The 19,547-nt window shown below is 36.6% G+C and overlaps 2 protein-coding genes across 3 annotated transcripts in view; both read left to right on the top strand.

The window, feature by feature from the left end:
- The window catches only part of ry (xanthine dehydrogenase rosy), a 41,387-nt gene extending 39,739 nt beyond the window's left edge, over positions 1-1,648 (top strand). For both annotated transcript variants that reach the window (XM_066404320.1, XM_066404321.1), the window contains one exon: positions 1,490-1,648. In XM_066404320.1, coding sequence (XP_066260417.1) covers positions 1,490-1,540 — 51 coding nt within the window. In that variant the 3' untranslated portion in view covers positions 1,541-1,648. The remainder of the gene's footprint in view (positions 1-1,489) is intronic.
- A 6,091-nt stretch (positions 1,649-7,739) lies between these two features.
- LOC136418351 (uncharacterized) overlaps positions 7,740-19,547 on the top strand; it is a 67,169-nt gene continuing 55,361 nt past the window's right edge. Inside the window, exon 1 of the mRNA XM_066404390.1 lies at positions 7,740-7,754. The gene's annotated coding sequence lies outside the window, so the exon portion shown is untranslated. The remainder of the gene's footprint in view (positions 7,755-19,547) is intronic.

Raw genomic sequence — 19,547 nt, 5'->3', positions numbered from 1 at the left:
AAAATGATTTTGAAATTTTGGACTTGCCTGTTTCTTGCACCAAAGGTGGCATTTAACTATAAAAACATCCAGTTAATCTACGAATGTTATTTATTAAATAATGACAAAAAACAAGTTTTTTGTTTAAATAAATGAAGAATCAGTTTCATAGCCCTTATCCGTTTCTTCCTCGGCCTCTTCATCTGTATCATATTCAATACTTGACGATTCTGGTAATTCTCCAAAACGGTTTTATAGTAACTTTGGTAAACCGCTGGAACATATTTTTTCACAAGGTTTTTGCAGTCTTTTATCTTCATTTCCTTCAGCGGTAAGGGATTATTATTGTTAGCCCTTAAATTTTTACATAGATTCCTGTCGCACTACTCCTCATTTTGTTGGCACGTCCCACCTCTATGTACTCTCGACCTTCCGACCATTTCCTAATACACAATTTCACCTTTTCACGTGGAACAATAACCTTCATAGCCCGTGTACCTCTACTTGTGGATGGTTGATCGAGTTCGAGCCCATATTCACTCCCTAAACTTTGGTACGATTCTGATTCTTCATCAGAAATATCCATATTTGTACAGACTATTCAAATCACAATATATCAGATTTGCAAACACTTCTTTATAGTAAAAACGATATATTTGCGATTAGTGCGAGCCTAAAGTACGATTAACCAGTTCCCTCCTGTGCCCTCACCAACCAACCCCTATTTGGTGCAAGAACCAGGGAAGTCTTTTTGTGTAATAACTCGGTTAAAATTCGGTGGATATGCCTGATTTTTACACCAAAAGATGCGTAACGTTGATTATAGTATAGTGGCATTGAAAATTTAATAATTGAAAAATATGGACTTACCTGGTTCTTGCACTAAAGTCTTCACTTGTAAGTCTGATCATTATAAATTAGTTCTTTAGTGCAAAAAAACTCTCAAATTACAGAAGTTCGCAATCTGTTAATCTACAAATCTTTGTTAATGTAAATCAGGAATTTGTTGACAAGTTACATTTTTGTTAGGAGTAAAATGGTACCGATTTCGAATATTCAATGTAATTAATTTCCTATGAACAAACAAGTTTTTTTCATTGTTAATGTACTATGAAACTGAATTTATATTGTAATTTTTGCATTTCTTTTTTGTATTTATAGCTCTTTTTCTCAAAAACTGCGACTTAAAATTGCGAAAATATGATTTAAAATCGATCGATTTTGAATCGCATTACATCATTAAATGTAGTTTTGAAATACCTTTAATTTGAGGCATCACTTGACCCATGTTTCAAATTCAAAAAATCGGCCATTTTGTACTAACAGTGATGTAAGCAACATTTTAAAAAATAATCAAACGTCAAAAGATAGCATTTTTTGTCCTATTCAATGCCGCTTTTGAATTTTTTAAAAATAAGAATTTGTTCTAAATTTAACAGGGGGGACAATTTGGAGCTGCATGGTATTGTGTTAATTTAATTACTTTTGCAATTTTTGTGTGTTTTTTTAGATCAAACTTCCGGAACCAGGTTCGTTTAAGCCATGGAACGTGGTAGTTTAACATGGGAAAACTGGAAATATAGGTTTGGTGTCATTTTTATATTATATTAGACATAAATGCCTACTGTTTTATTTTGGGCATAGTTTTTTAATGTGATCGATTCGAAAAAAAAACAAATAAATTTAGTTAATAATTACATTTTATTTTTACTTATTTAATCGTTTTATTTATTTAATGATCTGCAATATTCTTCGAACATTGAACGATTTATCTCTTCTGCACCAGTTCTCATTAAATATGTGACAGCAGCTGCAACCGAAAAAAAATAGGCAGAAAGTTTTGCAAATGAAAGTTTAGTGGTAGTGTTGACTTACCTTCGAGTTCAAATTCAGTACTTATGATTCCACGTCCAATAAAGGAAATGATCACATCCGCTTTGCATAGCAAGCAAAATTTGTATTTCATCACGAGTAACATCAGGAGTTTAATTTCGAAATTTCCAAGCTTTCTCTTTTGCTTTTCTGCATCCCTTGCACACATTTTGTGAGCTATTATCAATGAGTCTTTGACATGATGCGTGATTCGTGCTTCAAGATCATTGATTTCCCCATTCTAAAATATTATATTAGTGGCGTTTGGAAAGGTGACTTTTTTAAGTCCACCAATTCCACAAGGTGGCGGCCAGGTGATTAGTTATGTTTTTTGTATAAAGTCCTATTGCTATATTTTGGGTTATTATGGAGCTGTAAATTACCTTAGACTATGCCTATGGATTTACTCCCCTTATACACTCAGAAGCATAATTATAACACTACCTATAATTTTTTTTTTTTAACCCATATATGTACACTCACTTTCACATGAAATGCACCACCCAGTAATAATAATAATTAAGTCTTGTAATTTTGGCAAAATAATGCTTCATAATAGAGTATCAAATGATCAGACTTTCAGTAAAAAAGAAAGAATGCTGGTGGTTTTTTTGTCATCGACCTATTAGATTTTTTATTCAATTGTAAATAAATAGAATAATATTTACATGGAAATATCAGTTTATTTTGTTGTTGAACTGCGAACAAGACATCTCAAAATGCCCCCAGTGAGACAGCGTCGAAATTTTTCCCACGTTTCGGATTGTGATAGAGGGCGAATTATCGGCGTGAAGGAGGGTGGACTTTCTTTTCGTGAGATTGCCCGAAGAATAAATCGGAACCACATCACGATTGCGAGAATATGGTCTTCGTGGTCTGAAGAGAGGGTTCAGCGACATCGTCCAGCTGGACGTCCTCCCCGTAGCAGCAACGCACGTGAAGATCGACTTCTTAGACGGATGGCCATTGGTGATTGATTTCAAACAACAATGTTTGTTGCAATAGATTGGATGGGAGCTCTAAATCGTCGGGTGTCGATGGCACCAGTTTACAGAAGAATTTCGTCTTTTGGCCTGCATTCACACCTCCCAAATCTACGACTGCCACTAACCGCCCAACACCAAGCTTCCAGATTGGCCTGGTGTCAAGAACGAATTGATTGGAATCATGAGTGGAACAATATCGTCTTCAGTGACGAGTCGCGATTTTGTTTATGGATCAATGATGGCCGTAGAAAAGTCAGACGATACCGAGGTGAAAGAAGAAATTTGTAATTTTCTGAAAGGCGCCACACAGCTTTAACACCTAGTGTTATGGTCTGGGGTGCGATATGTGTTGGCCGAAGATCTTCTCTTGTGTTCGTTCCAGGCACACTAAACGCACGTCGCTACATTGACAATGTTCTGAGGCCAGTATTAGTACCTTTCATGCAAACTTTACCAAATGGCATTTTCCAACAGGATAATGCAAGACCACATAGTGCGAACATTACTCGAAGATACCTGGAAGAAGCACAATTGGAAATACTGCCTTGGCCTGCGCGGTCACCGGACCTATCGCCCATCGAATATCTTTGCGATATGATGAGTCGCCGTCTTCGAAATTTACCGAGGCCTCCAAACAATGTGGATGACCTACGACATCATCTTGAGGTAGCATGGAATGAAATACCCCAGGAAGATATTGATCATTTGTTGCAAAGCATACCGCGAAGAGTACGTGCTTGCATTGCCGTACGAGGCGATGTCACTTATGATTAATTTTTTCATTATCAAATGTTGTATCTTTTAACTGAAAGTCTGATCATTTGATACTCTATTTTGAAGCATTATTTTGCCAAAATTACAAGACTTAATTATTATTATTACTGGGTGGTGCATTTCATGTGAAAGTGAGTGTATATATATATTTTTTTTAAACAAAGGTCCCTTCAAAATGAGCGTTTTGGTTAAATTTTACTGTCACTATTGATTACTTAACTAATTTTTTTAAAAATAAAACATTTTTGATAATGCATAACAATAGCACCACTCTGTAAAATTAAAAATTAATAATTTTTTAATAAGGAATCAAGTGAGTGTTCGATGTTCTATTGTGTTCTTTTTGACGTTTATCTGTCATTGCTGTCGAATAATTCCCGATGGTTTATGGATCTTATCTTACTCACGTCGAACAAGGCAAAATTTTGACTTTTCATAAAGTTGTCAGTTTGCGAGCTGTTGCAGGAAGAATTGGAAGATTGCACAAAGTGTTTATCAATTTCTTCAGAGACCTAGAACAATATAGAACTAATAAGAAAGAGGGACCAGAAAAGAAAGTGTTACCACTATCAAGACGAAGAATCATCGCTGTGTCCAACAATAGCCTAAAAAGCTGACATGAAATTGCAGTAGAATATTAAGTCAACGTTTCTCGATGGATCATCAAAAGAATTCTTGCCATCGACGGAAAGATTGTTCTTCAAAAATTACACACAGGTCCCAGGCTTTTACCTCATCATAAAGAAGCGCGAATGATGTTTAATCGAGGGAATATAAACTGTAACTGGCAAAGTGTACTTTCATTATTCATTCGAATTTACTGGAACTATTTGAATGTTACTTTACTCTTAGGTTATTCCTTTCTTATAAGAAAACATTTTAACTTGATGGTCGAAACGGTTTCAATTCATATTGGTGCGATTTAAGAAAAGAACCTTGTTACTTCAATTTTCGCAATTTTGGAGGCGGCATATTTATGGTATGGGGTGCATTTACCTTAATAGATACTCTTCGCCTAGTCTTTCCCTCCACTCGAATGAATAGTCGGGATTACATAGGTGTCTTGGGGGATCATTTAATGCAATAGTTGCATGAGAATTATGGTAGCCATTACTTATACCAACAAGACAATGCTTGTATATATGTCAGTAGAGAATGAATGGCGTGGCTTGAAGAACAATAGGTTCAATCGTTGAACTGGCCAGTGTGTTCTCCGGATATGAACCCCATAGAAAATCTATGACGTATTTTAGTGCGTTGACAATAAGCAGTACGATACCATTTCTGACTTAAGAGAGGCTATTCAACGCATCTGGAACAATTTGTAGCCAGAAATATTTGACAAATTTTGTAAATAGTGTGCCTTCAAAAATACTTGAATTAATCCGCAAAAACGGTAATCAAACTCACTATGAAGAAGTTATTAATTCTTAATTTTACATAATAATGTTATTATTATGTATTATCAAAAAAAAAAAAAATTTGTTTTAAAATCAGTTAAGTAATCAATAGTTGCAATAAAATTTATTCAAAACGTTTATTTTGAAGGACCTTTTGATTTCAAGAAATTAAAAAAGTAAAAAAAATATGTGAATTAAAAAAATTCAAAAATTATAGGTGGTGCTATAGTTATGCTCCTGAGTGTATTACTTTTCACTGTTTGCTTATGGAAACCTAATGGTAATGTTACAATACGATTAAAGTGTTTGTTTATTTAAAAACACCATCTCTTTGTCCGATATGGCAAAACTATTCAAATATATTATGTATTTAGTATACAATGTAGTTAACTTCAAGTCGAGTACACTATGTAGTTAACTTCAACTAAAACCTGAGATCTATTTAAACTACAAACTACCCTTAATAATGTGTTTTAGATAAGTTCATGTTGTGAGTTATACGCCTATGTTTTCTCTTTAGTATAAGTAGTTTTAAAACCCTTTTGAATTGTTGATTCTTTTTTCATGCTTACACGAAGAAATACTGCATCTTATCTTAATACTAATTTCTATTGTCGTACTTTTGAGAACTTTAATAAAAATGTTGTATTTTCTGATCGCCTATAATTATTCCACACTGGCACACTACATAACTGATGTGGGATACGTTCGACTACATTACCGTAAGAATTTCCTAAAAAGAGGTACAGTACATACGTAATCATATTTAAGTACGTCAGTTGGTAGCGAGTACGCTACTCAGGCAACATTTTTTTACAAAACTCCAAAATCAAAACCAAGCAGATTTCCAGCGAATATTATCAGATTCTCTGTTTCTTTTTATTGTAAGAAATCCAGGATGGTTCTAACAATGTATCTAGTAGGTACCGCAACTTCAGTGAACGCACCAACTTCAACTCCCCAGAAATTTATGATCCGATGCAACAAACAATTCTTAAGTAAGTGTAAAAGAGAGAAAGAGGGAGAGGGGGAGGGAGGTAGAGAGATAGAGGGGGGGAAGGAGAATTGGTAGAGTGATAGAGGGGGAGGGAGGGAAATAGAAGAGAGAGAGAACATTTTTTTCCAAATATTATTTTCAACTTTCGTTACTTATTCTGCATTGCAATTTCTCTCTACCAGACCTGATCCAAGTTCTTCTAATGTTCCTGCTTCTCAATCTATCTCTTGAGAAATAATCAAGCGAATGCTCAACAAATTCGATAGTGATAGAAGTAAACTTCACGAATTTATGGATAATTGTTCTTTAGCTATGTCGTTTATTAGATCAGATCAAAAATCTATTGTTTTTATCATTTTAAAATCAAAAATAACTGATAAAACCAAAATCCTTATAAAAAATCGCGTATTTGAAGGTTGACTCACATCAAAATAATATTTATCCGATGCACATTTGAGGAAAAGAACTTAAGATAAGTAGTAACTTGAATTACATTCGTATAAACAAAATATTGATGGAGACGTAATTTCTTTTGAAAATAAAATCGAAAATTGTTACATAAAATTATTGAGTACCTTAGACGACTCTGACAGTGAAGAGCACCGTCAAGGGTATAGTGAAGTTTTACAAAAGAAACACTTAGTGTGTTTTTGGCAGGATTAACGTTTCTTTATGTATAATTTTTTTTCTTAAAAAAGGTAGGTAAGTGAAAAAAGTACTCACATTACTTTAGTGACAAATTTATTAAAATGATAAAAATTACCACCATTTACCACCATACAATGAAATAAGTTTTGCTCAAAGCTTTGTCTTATGTTACGTAACATTTCGAATTATAAGAATAGAGACAAAACTCTCCTCCATCAAAGCGACTCACTGATACCTCATGCTTAAAGGTCTTCTTACCCTCATTTTGAAGTCTGCAGCTCTTATTGTAATAAATTAATTATTAAGTAAAAGCTTTTTTCTCACAGACTTTGACAAGCTGTCACGTCAATGGGGGTAGTAGCAGTGACTTCAAACTTGAAGGTTACAATCAGGGCACAATTACCTATAAAATAAGGTATCACTCGACACCTCTTCTTGTGAAAAATTTTGGGGCCCATTGTCACCCCTGTTCAAGGGTTGAAGTTGAACGGTAGAAAATACAATGAAGAATTGTCCCCTTCCAACCAAAAGTCGATAAATCCCAGCATTTTTACACGTTTTCATTTTAAATACTGGAAATCGAGGTGCAAAGTTTTCGTTGGGCCACCCTGTACACAGGAACAAACTCGAGAGAGAAATAAAAGTGAGTACAAATGTTAAAAATACAGGGTATCCCGAAAATCAATGTCAAAAATGGTATCACGAGATTATTTGGGTCAAAACATTAAGATTTAGGTCGAAAGTTATTTGAAAAAAGTTTCTCGTTTAGATGCTGGAAAATATCATAAAAATCAATCAAGAGATTGAACTAAAAAAAATTTAAAAAATAAAAAAACAATTTAAATGAACTATAAAAAACAATAAATATGAAAAATTTAATAATTAAAAAAATCATAGCAGATGTTCAAAGTGACCCCCCATTTTCTTGAATGCATAATTGGACTCTTCGTCGGAAATTAAATTGGACCCTTCTTAATACCTCTGGATTATTCTTCAAGGTGGTAAATTCGTGAATAATCCGATGACGTAATTAATTTTCAGTGTTTACGGTACTCGCATAGAGCTTTACAAATTCAAAAGGTCTTAAAATTAATTTTTACTAATCACTTATCTTTTTATTTTTTTTAATTTTTTTAGTTCAGTTTCTTGATTAATTTTTATCACATTTTCCATAAGTAACGTCAGCGTTCACATCGACAAGTGCGATCGAAGTATCGATAATTATCGAAGGAATGACAAGTTGGTGTTCTGTATGAGAAGAAAAAAATTTTTTTCGACATGAAATGTTAACCGTAAAAGAAATTTCCAAGAGATAAAAAAGTTGGAAAAAGAGCTAATGTATCATCAGAAAAAAAACCGATACGATGCAGCTACTCAACGAAAAGTCCTGATAATTTTCGTACGAAAATTACTAAGAATTTACCACTTTCACATTGCGAAAAGACATGAATGTTACATGAAAATAATCCCCATACTAATGAATAAATGCGCAATGGGATTTGTTAAAATCCATTGAAGCATTCTCGAGATATAGCAAAAAGTATGTTGTTTTTTTTCAAGAACTTTGACCACCAATAGCATCTAAACGAGAAACTTTTTTCCAATAACTTTTGACCTAAACCTTAATGTTTTGACCCAAATAATCTCGTGATACCCTTTTTGACATTGATTTTCGGGACACCCTGTATAGTGACTAAAATGTTATAAAATGAGTAAATGTAGGCGAAAATCAACAATTACGCAAGGAAGTTATGAGCGAAAAGAGAGCGACGATCAGAAGAGCTGAAAACTAAAGACAATAGAGAAGACCACTGCCTGAAATAATGACAAATAACAGTTCCAGACGGAAGCACGGCGAAGAAGGGACGTTTTAGTAAGTAGACGTTCCTAAACCAATGAATTCCACATAGCCAGGTCACCAGATCGCCAGACCGAATACCTACAGAAATTTCCTCCTCTGCATACAAGACAAATAGTTTTGTATCATGAAGCAAATGAAGTTTTAAAAAATCTCAGCGCCTTTAGATATCTACACCAAAAAGCTCAATTACTCAGGATTTTATTATTTAAAAGGAGTATTTTTGCATGCCGCTGTAATTCTTAATCAAAATTTTCCTTCAGAAATAGAAAAATTGTAATAAATTCCTTCGTACTTTTTATCTACCAAAATTATCTAGAATTACCTGTTCCAGTTCAAATTCTCCATTGTCGATGCGCTCTAACCATTCGGAAATGCCGCAGATCTTTTGCTCCTGATTTATATTTTCGTTAAGTCTCAAAGCTTCGGCCAACATTGGGAAACATCTTCTGGCATCTGATCCCAAAGACTGCAGTTTTGTCTTCAACTTCTTAAGTGAAGGTATCTGAAATCGTTAGTTCTACGGCTCTACTAAGAAATTTTTACTAAGTATCCAACTTGCCTCTTGTTCTAAGTTGTTATCATCAATTTTTCTTCTCCGAAAACCTACAGGTTTTCTTGAGAATAATTTGAAAAATGACCGTTTCTTTTGCCGCTTTCGCTCTTGTATCAACTCCAATAAAACGTTGTAAAACTCGTTATCATCATACAACTTATTACAAACTTCCACCTCTTTGTCATAAGCCCTTATCAATGCTTTGAGGAATTTTTCCATGGACACGTCGCTATAATTCAAGGGCTCCTTTTCAACTTTATATAAATTTTCATTGTTTATGAGATTCTCCACCAAGGTTGATTCCAGTTGAATTTCGCTCCTGCTCTTTAAACAAGAATTGCATAAAATAAGTTTCCAGCCCCCCATAGAAAATGAAGAAGGGGCCCTTTCGACTTCTTTGACTTCGAGAAGTTGAGTCTCCGAAACACTGTCTCCATCTTTTACAATGGCAGCCATACGTTCATTCTCGATTGCTTCATTGTCTCTAGAAGCACTTAAAGCTCTATTTTCCAATATTCCTGACTCATTGTCGCTCAACAGAAACTGTAGGGAAAACTCTGTATTTTGCTCCTCGTCAGATTCTTTCAAACTGTTTATTTCCCTAACTTTTCTAGCAGACTTCCGACAGCTCTTTATCATCCCCTCAGAGTAAATATTCTCGTCCAAATCCTTATTGCTTGGCCTCTCGGTCAATTTGGATGGTTTGAATGGGACGGCAATTTTAGTCCTTTCAAAAAAATTGACTGGACAGTTTAGGTAGTAATTGCTAGATCTAATGGTGGAATAACCGCTCTTGACAGACCCTGAGTTGCTCTTGGCAAAGTAAGACATTTCCATGTTGTATTGGCATGTATTGATACTAAAGATATGGTCAAAGGGTCTAGTTAGGTCGACCAACAAAGTTTCTCGATGGGTGGCCTCATTGTCAATTGACGCCTCATCTTCGGAGAAGAACTTAAACGAGGAAGAAGTCGTCGCTAAGGTGGGGCAACTCATAGACTGAATTATTAAACGCCACCCATTCTCTTTCGAGCTCTCGCAGCTGATGAATTCTGCACCGTCGAGCTCTTTATCTGAAAGTACAGCCATTGGAGATGAGTCGCTTGAGAAATTATTCAGAGAAGCTGAATATATTTCCTCAATATTGAGTGTATCACCTAGAGCCGGAGGAGATTCAGCAATAGTGTGAACACCTGAAGAGTTTTCTTCTTGAAACTTTTCATGAAGGCCGTTACTCTCTGATGAATTTTCTAGGGCTAAAGGAAATCCAATATTAATGTGAACACTTGATGAGTTTTCTTTCTGAGACTTTTCAAGGTAGCATTCACTCTCTGACCGATCGTCTAGAGGTGGAGGAGGTTGGGTAATAGTGTGAACATTTGGAAAGTTCTCTTTCTGAGGGCTTCCGAAGTGCCCGTTGCTCTCTGACCGATATCTAGCGAACAACGATTGTATATTGTCCATTAATACCAGAAAGTTTTTGCAAGCGGAGCACTGATGTGCAAACTGAAGGCAGGTGCATATAGCTTCCTGGAACGTGTCATCGTCGATAGCTTTCAGGTTTAAAAGCCTCCTGCATATAGCTTTCAGACGTTCCTGGTCTTCATCCACGGTCATATTTATTCCATCTTCTTTCTCGAACTTACAATCATTATTTTTGAGATTACTAGTGGAATCAACCTCAGGACCTCGACTAAGTGATGCAGATGTCTCATCTTTATCTCGCCCTACAACGTTCTCTAAATTGAGACTGAGGATTGATTTTTCAAATGTCTGGTTTGCATGTTTAGGCTGATTAAGTGATGGTCGCACGTCGTAACTCTCATGCCCCATGTCCACATCTTTCCTGAAGGTAACATTTTTTTTCGTGTTCTTTCTCCTGGAGGCATCGTAAAGCTTCCCCTTCTGATATGCACTAATAAGCCCAGTGCTATAGTCTTTGGCCAGAACCAGCCCGACGATAAGTTTGTTTGTAACATATTGGTCCACAGAAGACCCGCATGACCTGGAGGTATATCTCAAGTTAAGGTTGTTAGCGCATTTATCCATAGTATTCTCCAAATCACTGCTATAGCTTTCGCCCTTGATTTCTAAAATGAATTCGTTTGTGTCCACAAATCCGGAGATTCCACAACAAATTTCCGACTTAGATCTATCAGTGTCATCCCTCAGAGGTCTTTTTACATCCACTAAAGATTTGCTCTTGAGACTGGAGCAATCTGGGTGTTCTATATCACTCACCAACGAAGAAGTACCCTCTGCTGCTTCATTCAAATCAAAGCTGCCTGACTGGCAACTTCGGATGGCTGCGTCCTCATTAATAAGCGGATTACTATCGGCTAAGGTCGAACTTGGAGATCTCGCATTAGGATCTCCAAAAGGATCATGGCTGTGGAACCAAGACTCTGCCACATCAGCAGGTTTTCTGATCTCAGCTTTATTGGTCTCAGGATTAATCTGGTTTCCATGGCACGGAATAGTTACGCCTCGAATCTCACTCATTGCTTCCTCACTAGCCTGGATCTTCTGAACACTTTGTTTTTTAGCAACGTCTACCATAATCTGTGTTGGACTTCTGCACACTTTAATGTATTGCCACGTAGATTCTTCCGTTTTAGCACCCCTAGGAGTTACAACAGGGAATAATTCAACTTGGACTTGCATTCTGGACTTGGTCGGTCCATATTGAATGCTTCTAATTTGAAGCTTTCTAGTGGAGGCTGTTTGAATAGAGTTTTTACTTTGGATGGGGGTTTCTTGGTGAGAATTGGAGAGTAGAGGCTGTTTAGGGCGTTTTATTTTTCTTGAGGATTTTGTGGCGACCTTTAGGGTAACAAAATAAAGTTATATAGGATGTCCGTTTCTGAGGCACAACCAGGTTGACCTCGGTATCGATAAAAAAAACACGAGGTCGGTTAAATTGGGGAAAAGGTGCGCAATTTGGAGTTCAAGAATATGCCGTTTCAAAATTTGAGTTCCTGATAACTTTCGGACATACAGTCAAACGGGGTAATGAGCAACTAAGGGGTAATAAGCTATAAAATTAGAAATTTTGTTTGAAAAAATTGTCGGTAACAGTGCAGCATGCACCTAAAGTGGACAGGCTCTATTTGCATTATAGTTCCCAGAAGGAAGAATCAGTATTCAACCCCATAGAGAAACCGATCCAGTAGATTAAATACGCACTTTTCTTACTCTTACCTATTTTATTTACACAGGACTAGGATATACACTAATTATCACAGCTTGGTATGTCTAATACTAAGGACGATGTTGGTTGTGCTTTATCTCGAGAAAGCTGAGGATCAAAAGAGAGATTTTTAAGGGATTGTTTCAGTTTTAAAGGCCAACGACCCCTTTCCGTCCGCCGCTGTTAGTCACCCGTCAAGTGCGACTTGGGTGACAGTGTCATTTGTCGGTGCAGATTCTCGGAGCGGAGGATCTCTCGAGTGATGCGTCACAAATTTGTGGTGGAACCAGCAGCGCGATAGTGTCATCCGTCTATCAATGACAGTGACAATGCCCTGCGAACCAGAGCAACATCTCGGTTCTGTAGAGGATTCAAAGAACGGCGGCAATGCATTCCGGATTATTCGACCAAAACTCTATAAAACCGTTGGTTAAACCAACAATGTCCTCTTTCCTCTTTTGGGCTTTGTCTTCTCTACATGTACTCCAACAACTGGTAACAATAATACTCTATACACCGTAGATATAAGTTTATTCTAAGTGTTGCAATAAACCATTCAAAAAGTAACTATTATGAGCCTAGGCTCATAATAGTTACTCAGGTTCATAACGTTTTGCCATAATACTAAAAACACTTTTAACATAGGTCTTCCTTCAAAGAGCTATAGCTCCTTTGGAAGGAATTTTTGGGCATATGTTTATAAGAACTTTTTTTCTTATTTTCGACTATACAATCCACCATTTCTTTTTAGTCCCCTAATTTCCAGACACCCTGTATAACCACAACTTACAAGACAAAAACTATTTTGACAAAACAGTCTACATACTGCAATATGCAAACGACACGACTCTTATCATACACGATAAAACCACCGAGAAAGCGGTGGATAAACTTCAAACACTGACGAACAGCACAATGACTTGGTTCTACAGATGGAGATTAACACCTAAAATCTCCAAACATTAACTTTTACTACTAAACCATTAGATTAAAGAAAACTTTCCAACAATAATAGCAGGTGGTCACCAAATTGTACCAAAACACGACATAAAATACCTGGGGACAATAATAGCAATAAAGATGAAATTCACTAAACACGCGCAAAAGACAAGAATAAAAATTATTAAAAAGATTAAGCACTTTAGAGTATTAACATACAAGGACAAGACAATTATTACCAAAATGACTATCAAAATCTACAACTTCATCTGTAGACCACTACTGGACGACAGACACATACTAAGAACGAATGCGACTGACAAAACAAGAAAACAAATACAAACTACAGAACAAATTGCACTAAGACTAATTACAAAGACAAGGCACCCTAGAAACCTTCTTCACAACCCATCCAACAAACTCTTATACAGAGTGATAATTTAAATTTCATATTTAGCCAGCTGTGGAATTTTACACAAGAGAAATAGAAGATAAAAAGTAGGTCGTAGCTTGATTATATGCTGCAAAATGACGTCAAAATTAATTTTTGATAAAGGAGCCGAGTGAGGTTATGTTGCTTTATTTGCTTTCAATTTTCAAGATTTCAATTAAACGTTCAGGCCATTTTTTAACAACACAAGAATCTAATTGTTTGAAAAATTCACGTTAATTGCTGAAAATGTTGTTCGTTCATTTCAATGCACACATTTTTCATAAAAGAATCGAATGAGGTTATGTTGCTTTTTTTATTTGAAATTTCAAGATTTTTTCAAATTAAACATTCTAGGCTATTTTTTAACAACACAAGTCTAATTGTTTGAAAAATTCACAATAATTGCTGAAAACATTGTTCATTCACAAATTTAGGTCCTTTTTAAGAAGTCTGTGACAGGTACCATAAAATATGTATATTTGAAATCCGACGTTTCGATTATCGGCAACCATCATCAACTTTGTTTTTTTTTTCATGAGCGTATTAATCTTGAATTTTCACGCTTTTGCTAAGGGAGTAGCTGATTATTTGTCTGCAATCGCCACGTTGTAGAAGAGGAAAAATTGCAGTGCTGAAGTGTCCATCATTTTGAATAACTTCGCCAAATAAACTGACGAAAAAATAAAAACGTTTTTCCAAAATTTCAGTTTTTTTCAAACATCTCCGAAAGTCATGGGAATTGCTCGAATTTTAAAACGGCATATTTTTCAACTCCACATTGCGCAACTTTGCTAACTCTCCATGGTTGAGCTTCAGAAACAGATACCATTTTTCATAAGCTACACAATCTAGAAACATCTCTGAAAAACGTTCTCGTTTTCTTTTAGGTAACACAACAGGGCCATGATAATCAATTCTCATGAACTAACCTGAACTAACCTGAACTGATCTAAACTAACGTAAACTAACCTTTTTTCAAGCGGAACAGGTGAATGTGTTAAACACCAACCAAAAGACATTGGTTGTGTTAATGTAATTAGACCTCCGGGTGTGGGACTCGCTCTAAGGAAGTATCCACGAAACACCCTTACCCCTTTTCATCTAGAATCCCATCCAAAACCACCGACAAACATTACTTCGGGTGGGGAATGGGGAGATTATTCAGGCCTAACCTAAACTAACCTGGACTACTTACACGAAATTATGACATGAATGAAACATATTTTTGTTATAAGAGAAAGTAGTTTTGAACTAGACTTTTGTACAGTTTTAACGACACTTTGTGTAAGCAAGAAGAGTCTGACTTACCTGTACGAGGGGCTCTTCAATTACTCTAATTGAAGAAACTGCTGTCGACTTTTTATTTCCGACATAAGCCATTTCAACTCTCTTCTTGTCTCTCCTGGCCTTTATTGGTAACATCAGTTCACTTTCGCCTAAAACATGAATAATTAGTTATTTTTTGTTTTTATGCAAGAGAACATATTCAAAGCTAACTAACTCACCCACTGCAACGTCCACAGCAAGTTCCGCTTCCAGTTCATTGTCTTTTTTATTCCCAGCAGTTCTTATAGGTGAAGCAGCTAAATCCACCTTAATTAGAGGAAGAGGCGAACCAACGGCTAAACCTATGTTATTAACAGGAGGAGTCGGTCTCTTAACAACTTTTGAGCCTTGAAAATCAGTAACACTCTGAAAAATCGGATTCGCATCTTCTTCAGGGCAACTGCCTTCTCTAGGCCTTATTCTCTGAGATTCTTTGCAAGAAGAGATTTGGGATTTCGTTCTTTTCTCGACAGAAAGGAAAAAATTGTTTGGTATTCTGTTACTTTTACTTTGAAGGCAAGGATCTGCTTTAAAAATTGCTTTCACGGCTTGCCTGGCACCACCGCATATGGTGACATCGGATTTTGAAATGTACATCTGCTGGCGGAAATTTAGATTGGAAAGCAACCTACAATCGCTATGGGATTTGTCTGGTCTGCAACATCTATAGACAAATTTTCAAAGTCAGTCTAGTGATATCACCAGTTCAAGTAGGAACACAGGGATTGTGCAACTGAGAGAAAGATCACAAAAGGTTAAATATGTCTCCGATAAACGAGATGAGTCGCGAGACTAGCAGTTGAAGTAGGCGGAGTCAGTCCAGTGTTCATATCTCGCATCGTTTCAGAATTTTTACTAATACAAATTCTAGTGAGAGATAATTTTTTTTTCACATTTATTTGTGTTGCTTTTATATTTTTAAAAATTTCCATCGCCAAGAAGGTAGCGAAATCAATACTAAACTCACCATCGAAGTAGACTCTTAGCTGCACTGACTCCGCCCACTTTCCTTTCTCTTTGTCGGAGGCATATTAAACCTTATGCAGTTCTTCTCCCACTTACACAGTCCCTGTAGTTCCACTTAAAGTGGTGATACCTGTATATTTCTACTTGAACTGGTGATACCTGTATATGGTACTTAACCTCACCTTAACAATAATACTCACCTACACTTTCCTTCTTCACAACAAACATGAATCTCACGGTCTGTGTTCTTGGACGGGATGCTGATATTGGAATCTTCGGTGTCCAGGTAATTTTCCGAGCAACTGCTAGTCAGCAGTCTACAATAGAACTCGTTGGTACCAGTAATAGGGACAAAATATTGCCCGTTTTTAGCATTAAAGCAAATGTTTGAAAATCCCTCGATGGTGTTATTCAAATTTGAATTTCGTGGAGTGGAAAGCTGGTTAGAACTTTTGGGCTTCTGCAAAACTTCGGTATCCACCCTCTGACTTTTATTTTGCAAGTTCTGTTCTCTGATAGTGTCCTTTTCCGAAAGATCTGAAACTATGCGGGTGCTATCATTCAGAAGAGTCCTCCCATCACAACTTCCCTCCGAGACGTTATCTTCAATCGCAAAATATTTATAATACAATTTAAACCTCCGACACAATTTCCTCTTCTCCGACAAGTCTCGACCACCCGAGTACTTTTTCTCTTTGTTTCCCATCACATCAGTTATTCTGATTTTCTGAGGATGAATCGCAGTAATTGAGAAAATTTTGCATTCAAGCCTTTTAGTATTTCGTGCCTCTTCGACATGCTTGAAATCCTGGATGGTAGGCTCAATTCCATTTACACCAAAATCATGTCTAGAAGATTGGGATTCTTTAAAACTATCCGGGAGCAGGAAGATTTGTTCCAGATGCGGACTTCGCTTTGTAACGCGGGTCCTTAGAGGACTTCTCAAAAATTCGTTGTAGGGGTTTGAAGGTGACTTCGGTTTGGTTATGGATATCTCTTGATGGTCAGGTTCTTGCGCAAACTTCCAACAGCTTCGAGGGTTGCTCTCGTGGTACCTCCCAACTTTTTTGCTAGTAGAGATGATTTTCTGCTTTGAGCTTGAATCAGAGCTGTATGGACTCATCATATGTAGTTGCGGATATTTTTGGGGCCGCTTTTCGCTATTACAAGCCTGATTGTCGGGAAAATAAATTGACGAATGAGTCGTTTTATCTTTTTGAACTCTTCTTCTGCGACCATAATTATGCCGAGATTTATGTGTTAGCACGAAGTTGTCCGGAAATTTATCTGGAGATATATTGGGCAATGTTGCAGAAACTTCTTGGTTCTTTGCTAGAGCTGCTTGATCTTCTGAAGGGATGCGGTCTGATTTTCGTCGAGAATGATGATGCTTGTGGGCTCGATTCTTGAACACCTTAATTGCGCTGACATGGATATCTTTGTGAGCATTTGCTGTTGGTAGATCGGTACTAATTTTTTTTCTACTCCCTCGAGTTTCTTTTTCAATCGGCTCTTCCTTAAGTCGCCTTAAAACTTCATTCACTATATCCTCCTTTATCGTAGATCTTGTTGCGTGGCCTTTAACACACTTTCCGCTTTTGCAAGACTTTCGTCCTTTCCTCACTGATTTGCTGATATTGCTCACATGCTCTACTTTCAGCTTTATCTCCTTGCTTTCGTTGATTAATGTGTTCAGTTTTCGGTCTATCAACGATTGGATTTTTTTCAAGTAAGTCTCCTCTACAATTTGATAAATTTTGTGGTCTTCACTTTGAAAGTGTTCGCCGCGCGAACACTTTCTTGAATGACTGCACTCCCTTGTAACATGGTGCTTTGTCTTTGATTTAATCTTCTGCTGCCACTGACCTCTTACACACTCTTCAGTCCCCGATTTAACCTTGCTGATGTTATTCCCCGCGTCTTTATGTTTTCTGGCTTCAATCGGCATATTTCCTCTCTGTTGAACTCCGGACTTGTAATCAGCGTTCCTCATCTCAGCTACAAGTTCTTCACTTTCAGACTGCTTGCTCTTTTTCTTGAACTTTGTCAAATTTTGCTCCATCCTGCCATTGTTCGGGTCCGCCCTGGTTTTTAAGCAAGGAACATACTTTTGCCTAGAGGATCCTGCCAGTTGATTATCATCTTTGCTCTCTTTCTTTGAATGTCGATATAAATACTTAACTTTAGCAAGGTTCTTGTAATTTTTCAGCGAAGGGGGAACATGGCTCACTTGGCAGTATATAACTTCCTGGACTCTATTGAAGTTCTGCATATTCAAAAGCGAGGATCTATCTGTGGATCTGTGACCTTTCTGCAAAGACTTTCCACGCCTATCCTTCACTTCTTGGGAATTATCGATAAGTGCTGCGTTCTGCTGCTCTTTTTCTTCTCTTTGACCACATTTATCATCTTTTCTAATATCCCGTTCGTGACTTCTTCGAATGAGATGATTTTGTTTTTGTTCCCATTTTCTCTCGTCCTCTTTATCCTTCCATTCTATCGACTTTTGAACGCCATCGTTGAAGGATTTTTCTTTTCTGAAGAGCAGTTTCGTATTAGTTATGGTGGTGTTAAGTGAGTGGTGTTTGAATGCGATTTCGTGTGCTTTTGCTTCCGGTTTTTTAGATCGTCGGAGAGAATGCCTTTTTCCTAAAAATAACCTATACGTAGCAAAAAAAAATAAGATATCATTAATTAACCTCTGCCCTTTTTAGCTTCTCTCTGGACATCTGCAGACTTCATCTTACCGGCTTGGGTTGACTCCATATAGTCTCCACAAGCATTGTCGTCAAATTTAAAACTGTCTATGATAAATTCTTCTTCACTTTCAGATATCGAATCTGCCCTTTTTCGCCTGCAACTGCTCCTAGAGTTAGAATGGTGCATGTCTTTGCAGCGTTGTGGGTTCTTGTGTTCCTTCGGCGATTCCTGCTCAAAGAGTCGGATATGTGCAGTAAATCATTTAAAATCGAAAAAAAAAACTTTTATCAATTTAGAGTAAATTTCTTTCATATATGACTTTGCATGAAGTTTCACAGTTCAGATCAATGTCATGTAAAAATAGGTAGGAAGGTACTGACTGGTTCTCAATGGTTATAACGTAACCAAAAGAGTTCAAGAGACTGTGGTTTTTAAAGCCGGATTGAAATGCTGGATTTATCCTAGAGAACTTATAGAATTGTTTATGTCCATGAGAGCCCACGTAAATCATTTTTGTTTAGTGTGTATCGACTGTGACATCATATGGTACCTCTCACAGTCACCAAATTTACCAAATCTGGGTAGGTGCTGTAGAGGTCTTCGAAAACACAAATTTAAATCGAATTCATCTTTATAAGCAAATTTTGAATCAATCAAATGAAAGGAACCGATGAAGGTCAGGTGCTTTTCAAGGTCAGATTAAGGTTCGAAAGTTTCTTAAGTTCATATTTATCTTTCAGAGATCAATCCCATTTCGAACCCACAATGGATCAATCCCACAACAAGCTTCTACTAGTCCCTATAGAAAAAGCTTTCGAGTAAGAGAATCAATTAAAAATTCTTTAAAGTATTTGATAATCGAAAAACCAGTGGCGTTCACACAATTTTGTACTAAAAAATTTCATGAAAATTCTATGCTCCGA

Source organism: Euwallacea similis, chromosome 34 (assembly GCF_039881205.1).
Source record: "Euwallacea similis isolate ESF13 chromosome 34, ESF131.1, whole genome shotgun sequence".
Lineage (NCBI taxonomy): Eukaryota > Metazoa > Arthropoda > Insecta > Coleoptera > Curculionidae > Euwallacea > Euwallacea similis.
This window is presented reverse-complemented; position numbering and strand designations above follow the sequence as displayed.